This window comes from Psammomys obesus, unplaced genomic scaffold (assembly GCF_907164565.1).
Source record: "Psammomys obesus unplaced genomic scaffold, mPsaObe1.curated_primary_1811, whole genome shotgun sequence".
In the NCBI taxonomy this organism is placed as follows: Eukaryota; Metazoa; Chordata; class Mammalia; order Rodentia; family Muridae; genus Psammomys; species Psammomys obesus.
The window spans coordinates 1-10,644 of NW_026586994.1; the positions used below are offsets into that span (position 1 = coordinate 1).

The window sequence follows — 10,644 nt, forward strand, 5'->3', positions numbered from 1 at the left end:
GCAGCGCAATTTCTGGCATTAACTGCCTTAACTCCTCAATTAGACCCACAGAGCAGGAACTTCAATGTTCCAAGTGCCCCTCTGTTTCCCAAAGTGGGTATATGGGTGGGAGGGGGTTCGATGCCTGGCTTCTGTTTTAGAAGAACCCAGGATCAGTGGAGCTGCAGATTCTCAAGGGTGCACTCACTTACAGGCAGGACACTTGGCAGAGATCGGCGTAACTGGGCTCTCTGCTCTCTGGTTTGGCCCTGCTTCTTTGATGTGCTCTGCCAGTTCCGTGCTGCTGTCACTGCCAGGTTATGAGGTCTTGCTGCAGCTGGAGATTTCAGGGTGGTCACGTCAGTGGGAATCGGGGTAACCAGCCTTTCTGTTCTCTGGTTTGGCCCTGGTTAGTCTTAAACTGGAGGGCTGATGTGCCCCGCCAGCTCAGTGCTGCTCCGCCGCCAGGTTAGAAAGTCCCGCTGTAACTGGAGACTGGGTTGCTAGTCCAGATGCTTTCTGGGAAGTCCTGGGGTCTCTTTACTGTGCTCTCCAAGCTTCAGAGGCCCAGGTCCTGATGTGTCTAGCTTGTATGGCGTTTCTGTCTGGTTTTGGTGAGTATATAGCGTATTCTCTGTCACTGTGGGATTGGGCGGGCCATACCGTCAGTGAAGGCTCTCCTGTGGAGCTAGTATGGCCTCTAGCAAACTCGGGCCCTGGGAGGATGGTGCAGCCGCCGCACGTGAATCTGGGGCTCCGAGACACAGTACTGCTGGCCTTTGCCGATAAAGGGCTTGGGGCTCCGCCTCAGTGGCTGCAGGCCCCAGGCAGTTAGGTCTGCGCTGGGAAAGGCGAGTCTGAGAAAGGTGAGTCCGCTGTGCCAAGGAGGAGGGAGGTCTGGGGGAGGGGAGTGCCGAGAGATCAAAGGATCGTTTCTCACCTTCCCCAAACAAGTCCCTGGGTGACCGGAGACCAAGGTTTTCACCTCCTGCGATGTTCCCTGTTGTTTAGAAAGTCTCTCCGTTGTTTCCCTGGCTTCAGAAGTTCTTCCACTCATCAACTCAGAACTTTATCTCTTCCACAGCTCGGAAACTGTGTGTGCTAGTCGCCATCTTGGCTCTGCCCCCCGTATGTTATGTTTTTAAAGTTAAGGACCTGATCTGCTCTGTGATGAAAAGGAAATTATTTAAGTTTGTAAGCACTACTTTGTCAAAATGATGACTTGCAACATCTAGGGTTACTAAGGAAAATGTTAATGCTTCTTGATGGAGAGAGATTTTAATCAGCTTGAAGTCTTCATAATTATATGACTTTACATATTAAAAGAATGGAGTTTTTCTATGTTAACTGTATGATATTATCTTTAGTCATCAAATATATAAAGATTCCCTATTTCAACACATATATATAGTCTGTCCTTTGTACCTTCGTAAGTTTTCAGTGTTGTACATAGGTCTTGATTATGTTGCCTTTTGTTATAGTCAAGTGTGCATTTATCTTTACCTCTACTCAATATTCAATTCTTTTAGGACTAAAGATGTAGCTCAATGATAGCATGTTTTCCTCGTATTCACAGGCCCTAAATTACATCTTACTACCACAAAAATATTAAGTTCTTTGAAGATGAACCCCATCACTAATTACAGTATCTAGTACTTGTCTCTGACTGTAAGAAGGACTCAAGAACCCTTTAAAAGAATTGGGGTTTCTCAGATGTTTTTAGGTTCATGACACTCTAGCAGTTGCAGATATATCCAAATTATAGGAAAGGCACTAATGGGCTCCTGTTTGGAGGAAGTAAAAATCAGCTCTATCCAGAAGCTAATGAAAGTGGATAAGAGTTAGAAAGAAAGCCTTTTACAAGGTGGTCATTTTTAAACGTGTTATCTATTTTCCAGGTGCCTTGGTCGATCAGGCAGTGTTTGAAGAACTTATCAGGGATCACCTTCCTCAACTGACAGAACACATGACCGATATGACCTTCTTTTCCTCAGTTTCTCTCTCATGGTTCCTCACACTTTTCATCAGTGTGCTACCTATTGAAAGTGCAGTGAATGTTGTGGACTGTTTCTTCTATGATGGGATAAAGGCCATTTTACAACTGGGATTGGCAATCCTTGACTATAATTTAGACAAACTTCTGACTTGCAAAGATGATGCTGAAGCTGTGACCACTTTAAACAGGTACTAGAAGAACTATAGTATTTAAATCTGGAGGTGGGCTGGAAAAATGGATTACCAGTTGTTGCTGCTATCCCAAAGAAGATAAGTTTCCAGTACCCACGTTAGGCTGCTGTCTAGCTCCAGGGCACCTGATAGTCTCGTTTGACCTCCATGAGTGTGTCAACACATGTAGTATGTAAATACACATACACATAAGTAAAACTTTTAAATCCAGTGGAGATCTAAGTGATTTTATTATTCTGTCTGCTTGGTTTACCAGTAAGGAAACTGAGCTTTAGAAATTTCAAACAATTTGCTTTAAGTCACAAAGCTGGTAGAAGGAAAAAAAAACCAGGCCTAGAGTCCTGTCCTTAATCTTTAAAGAGAATGCAGCAAAAGTAAATCACTTTGATCTGAACATTTAGGCTCCTTACACATTTGTGCTAGTAGCATTTATTCAGTAAATCATAACATTAGTAATTCTAGTTTAAGCTAGAACGTGTCTATATAGAAAGTAATCTGAGGGGCAGAGAGTAAAACTATTTTACTTCCACTAACACTTACATTATTGTCACTTTTGGGTAGGTTCTTTGACAATGTCATTAATAAGGATAGCCCATTGCCTTCAAATGTTCAGCAGGGTTCAAATTTCAATGATGAAAAAGGCAGCCATACTAAAGTGGATATTACAGATTTGATTAGAGAGTCCAATGAGGTAAGTTTTTATACCATAAATATAATTATATAGTACATGTAAATATTTGTAAATAATTGCATGCCGTACATTTAAAGACTACGATAACAATTTAAAAAAGAAGCAAGTTAAAATATAACTTTACTATACAATTGGGTTCAGTGAGTTGATCCTAGGTTGTTTAACTTCTGCCACAATTTATTTTTCATTAAATGATATTAACATTCACTTGCTTTCACAAATGATGACCACTTTTATATATGTATCAATGTATAAAAATGATTCTCTTCTGAAGACTAAAATTTTTACTAATGTTCTCAGTCAAGACATATAGTAGATAAATACAATTATTTATATATATTCACATATACTAAGATGAAAATGTGCAAAGTCACTGAAAAAGTCAGGAAAATAGCTAGATATAGAATCCAGGCCTCAGAGAATTGAGTCTGATGAAATTCAATTGTAAGAGAAGTGAATATTTATTATGAATGAGAATATACTGAAATGATTTCTTACAGAAATATGGTAGTATTCGCTATGAAGATATACATAGCATGCGCTGTCGAAATAGGTTATATGTGATACAGACCCTGGAGGAAACAACAAAGCAGAATGTGGTAAGTATCCACCCTATGTGGGGACCCCTGAAGTAGCTTTTCTTTAACTTCATTTAAAATTCCATGTGAATAAAATGAAAAGGGCATGTTTGTAGCAGCTTTATTTATAATAGCCAGAATCTGGAAACAACCCAGTTGCCCCTCAATGGAGGAATAAATGCAGAAATTGTGGTACATTTACACAATGGAATACTACTCAACAATTAAAAACAAGGCAATCATGAAATTTGCAGGCAAATAGTGGGAACTAGAAAAGATCATCGTGAGTGAGGTATCCCAGAAGCAGAAAGACACACATGGTATATACCCACATATAAATGGATATTAGAAATATAGGATAAACATACTAAAATCTGTACACCTAAAGAAGCTAAGCAAGAAGGAGGACCCTGGGTAAGATGATCAATCCTCATGCAGAAAGGCAAACAGGATGGACATCGGAAGAGGGGGAAAACAGGGAGCAGGGCGGGAGTTTTACCACAGAAGGACTCTGAAAGGCTCTACCCGGCAGAGTATCAAAGCAGATGCTGAGACTCATAGCCAAACTTTGGGCAGAGTGCAGGGAATCTTATGAAAGAAGGGGGAGATGAAAGACGTGGAGAGGGCAGGAGCTCCACAAGGAGAACAACAAAACCAAAAATATCTGGGCACAGGGCTGTTTTCTGACATTGATACTTCAACAGAGGACCATGCATAGAGATAACGTAGACCCCCTGCACAGTTGTAGCCCATGGCAGCTCACTGTCCAACTGGGTTCCCTAGTAAAGGGAACAGAAAATGTCTCTGACATGAACTCAGTGGCTGGCTCTTTGATCACCTGCCCCCCTAAGTGGGGAACAGCCTTACCAGGGCACAGAAGAAGACAATGCAGCCAGCCATGATGAGACCTGGAGCAGAGGGAAGAGGAGGAGGTCCTCCCCTATCAGTGAATTGGCGGAGGGGTATAGGAGGAGAAGAGGGAGGAAGGGTGGAATTGGGAAGGAACAACGGAGGGGGCTATAGCTGGGATACAAAGTGAATAAACTCTATTTTATTTAAAAATTAATTAGTTTAAAAAATAAATAAAAATTAAAAAAATGGGTGGGGGGCAAGATGGCGGCGCCGGGAGGACTCTCATTCTGAGGAGCAGCACAGCAGGATTGGCACAGTGACCAGCAATCAGAACTCGCTGCCATAAAACACAAGTGGTTGTGTTTCTCAGGTGAGAGGATACCCCACGGTGGGGGATTCGATCAGCTTTAACTCACCCAGCTAAACCGCGGAAGAGATCCCCGTTCCGCCAGGCTCTTGGTCGCCAGCCCAGAGCTACCCGCCAGCGCGATCTGGTCACGGTCCCAGACTGAACTGTGGGCCCAGAACACCATAGACTGGATTTCCCAGTCGAGAGATAACCCCACGGAGCAGGAAACAATTGGGACCGACCCCAGGTTACCCAGACATCCCCTGGAAAAGACTCGGGTTCCGCAGGTGCCCCAGGAGCCAGCCCGGACCCAGAGCAGGGACAAAGGCGCCTGCACAGAGCCCTGCCTGCGCACATGATTCACCGCCTCAGATAGAACTGTGGGCACCAGGGCACCAGGGCACCAGACTGCATGTCTCTGGCAGGAGGAAACCACCAGCGGAGGGGGTCAGCAGCTCTAACGCTTAGGACACCCAGCACCAAAACACTTCCTGGACTCACGCAGACTCTAGTGCAGGCAGAAGCGCTGTGCTCTGCCGCCATTGTTGCGTTCCCCTGGGGCACTGGGACACACAGCTGCATCCTCGGACCTGCAGGAGCCGAAGAGCCATTACAGCAACCCTCAGATACTGTGCCAGGGATCGGCCAGTTGTCCCTGGCTCGACTGCCAAAACTGTGGGAATCCCTGATCCTTCAGGGGGGCTGCACCCACAGCGTCTGGACCAGAGCAGTGCCTACAGCCGCCATCTCAGACAGAGACACACAGCTTCTGGTCCAGAGTGAGGCACCCAGCCTCCAGACCAGAGCAGTGCCCCCAGGCGCCAACTCAACCTAGGTGCACATTCTCCAGGTCCAGAGCAGAGCAATCAGCCTTTGGCCCAGAGACTTGCTGAGTGCACCTCCCACTTTCTCAGACAGAACTCTGTGCCCCAGGATAACAGACTGAGTTTCCCTGTTGGGAGAAAACCCCACAGCTAGGGAATCAACAGTCTCTTCAAGAGGACTGTACATGGAAATTTAGTGAGCAGCAGCACACTAAATTTATAACAAGAAACCCAGCAGTGGGGCAGCTGTCTTGAGAAATTTTATGGGTAAGAGGAGATCCCCCCCTGCCTAACATAGACCACAGCTACTACTCAGGGCTATAAACCTGAGGTGAGCAGTGGCAACTCCTGAGAAACACTGGCCATACAGTGACCATAACCAAAAAGCAGAGAAGGACTCCTTCAGGAAAAATCATCTTCCGGCCAAGGGGATACTCCCTACCTCAGGACTCCAGGAAGCACAGAAACTAACAGCCAACACCTAAATCAGCCCAATGGGTAGAGGTCAGCGTAAAGGCTCAACCAACAAAAGACAGAGCAATATGGCATCTCCAGAACCCAGCCATCCAGGGGCGAACAGCCCTGAACAATGCAGCATAATAGAAAATCAAGAAGATGACCTTACATCTATGTTGATGAAGAGAATAATAGAGGAAACAGATAAAATACGTAAAGAATTAGAGGAAGATAAAACCAAACAGATCATGTCTATCCGTAAAGAAATGGAGGAAGATAAAGACAAGCAAATTAGAGCCATCCGTGAAGAAATACGGGAAGATGCAGCCAAACAGCTTGTGGCCTTCAGAGAAGAAATAATTAAATCACTGAAAGAAATCAAAGAGACATAGTTGAAGGAACTAAAAGAAAAAGAGGAAAATACAAGCAGACAGGTGAAGGAAGTAAACAAAATAACTCAAGACCTGAAGATAGAACTAGAAAAATTAAAGAAAACACAAATGGAGGAAATAATGGAGAGGAAAAATTTAGGGAAGAAAACAGGAACTACAGAGGTAAGCATAACCAACAGAATACAAGAAATGGAAGAAAGAATCTCAGGTGTAGAAGATACAATGGAAGAAATCGATGTATCTGTCAAAGAAAATGTTAAATCCAAAAAATTCCTGACACAGACCGTCCAAGAAATCCAAGACAATATGAAAAGACAAAACCTAAGAATAATAGGAATAGAGGAAAAAGAAGACTCCCTTCTCCAAGGCCCAGAAAATATTTTCAACTAAATCATTGAAGAAAATTTCCCCAAGTTAAAGGAGAGGCCAATAAGGATACATGAGGCCTACAGAACACCCAACAAATTTGACCAGAAAAGAAAATCCTCCTGCCACATAATAATCAAAACAGTAAGTATACAGAACAAAGAAAAAATACTAAAAGCTGCAAGGGAAAAAGGCCAAGTAACATATAACGGCAAACCCATTAGAATCACACCTGACTTTTCAACAGAAACTATGAAAGCCAGAAGGGCCTGGACAGATATCATGCAGACCCTAAGAGAACACAGATGTCAACCCAGGCTACTATACCCTGCAAAACTCTCAGTCCTCATAGATGGAGAAAACAAGATATTCAATGACAAAAACAAATTTCAACAATACCTACACACAAATCCAGCATTACAGAAGACACTGGAAGGGAAAATACAACCCAAGAAAATTAGCTTCTGTCAAGAAAACACAGGAAATAATTAACCTTACTACAGCAAAACAAAAAGCAACCAAGCACACAACCTTATGAACACAGCCAACATCAAAATCAAAGGATCTAACAGCCACTGGTCATTAATCTCTCTCAACATCAATGGACTCAACTCTCCAGTAAAAAGACACAGATTAACAGAATGGATCCGTAAACAAAACCCAGCAATCTGTTGCATACAAGAAACACACCTAAGACACAAAGATAGACATTACCTGAGGGTAAAAGGTTGGAAGAAGACTTTCCAAGCAAACGGACCCAAGAAAAAAGCAGGAGTAGCCATTCTAATACCTGATAAAATAGACTTTCAACCAAAATTAATAAAAAGAGATGAGGAAGGACACTTCATACTCATCAAGGGAATATTCCACCAGGAAGACATCACAATCCTGAACATCTATGCCCCAAATACAAGAGCACCCACATTTGTAAAAGAAACATTGATAAAATTTAAACCACATATAGATCCCCACACATTAATAGTGGGAGACTTCAACACCCCACTCTCAACAAAGGACAGGTCAACAAAACAGAAATTAAACAAAGAAACAATATCTCTGACAGAGGTCATGAATCAATGGACCTCACAGACATCTACAGAACTTTACACCCAAACACAAAAGAATTTACCTTCTTCTCAGCACCTCATGGAACCTTCTCCAAAATAGATCATATAGTGGGTCACAAAGCGAGTCTCAACTGATACAAGAAGACTGAAATAATCCCTTGTATCCTGTCTGATCACCATGGAATAAAGCTGGACTTCAACAACAACAGAAATAGCAAAAAGCCTACACACTCATGGAAACTGAACAACTTGTTACTAAATGACAGCTGGGTCAGGGAAGAAATAAAGAAAGAAATTAAAGCCTTTCTAGAACTCAATGAAAATGAAGACACAACATACCCTAACTTGTGGGACACAATGAAAGCAGTGCTAAGAGGAAAGTTCATAGCACTAAGTGCCTTCAAGAAGAAATTCGAGACAGCTCATTCAAGCAAATTAATGGCCCACTTAAAAACCCTAGAAAAAGAAGAAGCAGACACACCAAAAAGGAGTAGACGGCTGGAAATAATTAAACTCAGGGTTGAAATCAATCAATTAGAAACAAATAAAACAATTCAAAGAATCAATGAAACCAAGAGCTGGTTCTTTGAGAAAATTAACAAGATTGACAAACCCTTAGCCAAGCTAAGTAAAAGGCAGAGAGACACCATCCAAATCAACAAAATCAGAAATGAAAAGGGGGACAAAACTACAGACACTGAGGAAATCCAAACAATCATTAGGACTTACTTCAAAAGTCTATATGCCACAAAATTTGAAAATCTAAATGAAATGGACAATTTTCTTGATCGATTTGACTCACCAAAGCTGAATCAGGACCAGGTAAATCAATTAAATAGTCCTATATCCCCCAAAGAAATAGAAGCAGTCATCAAAAGTCTCCCATCCAAAAAAAGCCCAGGACCAGATGGCTTCAGCGCAGAATTCTACCAGACCTTCAAAGAAGAGCTAACTCCAATTCTCTTCAAACTATTCCACAAAATAGAAACAGAAGGAACATTACCAAACTCATTCTATGAAGCCACAATCACCTTGGTACCTAAACCTCACAAAGACTCAACAAAGAAAGAGAATTTCAGGCCAATCTCCCTTATGAACATTGATGCAAAAATACTTAACAAAATACTTGCAAACCGGATCCAAGAACACATCAAAGATATTATCCACTATGACCAAGTAGGCTTCATCCCAGGTATGCAGGGGGGGTTCAATATACGGAAATCCATCAATGTGATACACCATATTAACAAACTGAAAGAAAAAAACCACATGATAATCTCCCTAGATGCTGAAAAATCATTTGACAAAATCCAACATCCATTCATGTTTAAAGTACAGGAGAGATCAGGAATACAAGGCACATATCTAAACATAGTAAAGGCGATATACAGCAAGCCTATAGCCAACATCAAACTGAACGGAGAGAAACTTAAAGCAATCCCACTGAAATCAGGGACAAGACAAGGCTGCCCACTGTCTCCATATCTGTTCAACATAGTGCTGGAAGTCCTTGCTAGAGCAATAAGACATTTGAAGGAGATCAAGGGGATACAGATGGAAAAGGAAGAAGTCAAATTATCACTATTTGCAGATGATATGATAGTATATATGAGTGACCCCAAAAACTCTACCAGGGAACTCCTACAGCTGATAAACACCTTCAGCAAAGTGGCCGGATACAAAATTAACTCAAAAAAATCAGTAGCACTCCTGTATACAAAAGACAAAAGGGCTGAGAAAGAAATTAGAGAAACAACACCATTCACAATAGCCACAAATGACATAAAGTACCTTGGCGTAACCCTAACCAAGGAAGTCAAAGACTTGTATGAAAAAAATTTCAAGTCTCTGAAGAAAGAATTAGAGGATGATATGAGAAGATGGAAAGAACTCCCATGCTCATGGCTTGGCAGGATTAACATAGTAAAAATGGCCATCTTACCAAAAGTAATCTACAGATTTAATGCAATTCCCATCAAATTGACAACACAATTCTTTACAGACCTGGAAAGAAAAATTCTCAACTTCGTATGGAATAACAAGAAACCGAGAATTGCTAAAACAATCCTCTACAATAAAAGATCTTCTGGAGGTATCTCCATCCCTGATCTCAAGCTGTACTATAGAGCAACAATACTAAAAAACTGCATGGTACTGGCATAGAAACAGAATGGTGGATCAATGGAATCGAACAGAAGACCCAGAAATAAACCCACACACTTACGGACACCTGATTTTTTACAAAGATGCCAAAACCATACAATGGAAAAAAGATAGTATCTTCAACAAATGGTGCTGGTCCAACTGGATGTCTACATGTAGAAAAATGAAAATAGATCCATACTTATCACCCTGCACAAAACTGAAGTCCAAGTGGATCAAAGACCTCAAAATAAAACCAGACACATTAAATCGGCTAGAAAAAAAGTGGGGAATACCCTAGAACTCATTGGTACAGGAGAAAACTTCCTGAACAGAACACCAACAGCACAGGCTCTAAGAGCAACAATCAATAAATGGGACCTCATGACATTTAAAAGCTTCTGTAAAGCAAAGGACACCGTCATCAAAACAAAGCGACTGCCTACAGATTGGGAAAGAATCATCACCAACCCTTTATCTGACAGAGGACTCATATCCAATATATATAAAGAACTAAACAAGCTGAAAAGCAACAAACCAAGTAATCCACTTAAAAAATGGGGAACAGAGCTAAAGAGAGAATTCTCTGCAGAGGAATATCGAATGGCAGAGAAGCACTTACAGAAATGCTCAACCTCATTAGCCATTAGGGAAATGCAAATCAAAACAACCCTGAGATTTCACCTTACACCCATCAGAATGGCCAAGATGAAAATCTCAAGGGACAACACATGCTGGAGAGGTTGTGGAGAAAGGGGAAC

At 41.8% G+C, this 10,644-nt stretch overlaps 1 protein-coding gene across 1 annotated transcript; it reads left to right on the forward strand.

Annotated features, from left to right (window-relative positions):
• Window positions 1-1,690: 1,690 nt before the first annotated feature.
• Window positions 1,691-3,456, forward strand: LOC129673058 (TBC1 domain family member 8B-like; the record flags this gene model as incomplete). Its single annotated transcript, XM_055602718.1, has 3 exons — window positions 1,691-2,163; window positions 2,728-2,857; window positions 3,358-3,456. Coding segments are annotated over exons 1-3 (447 nt in total), but the record flags the coding sequence as incomplete, so codon positions are not given.
• Between the last annotated feature and the right edge of the window lie 7,188 nt (window positions 3,457-10,644).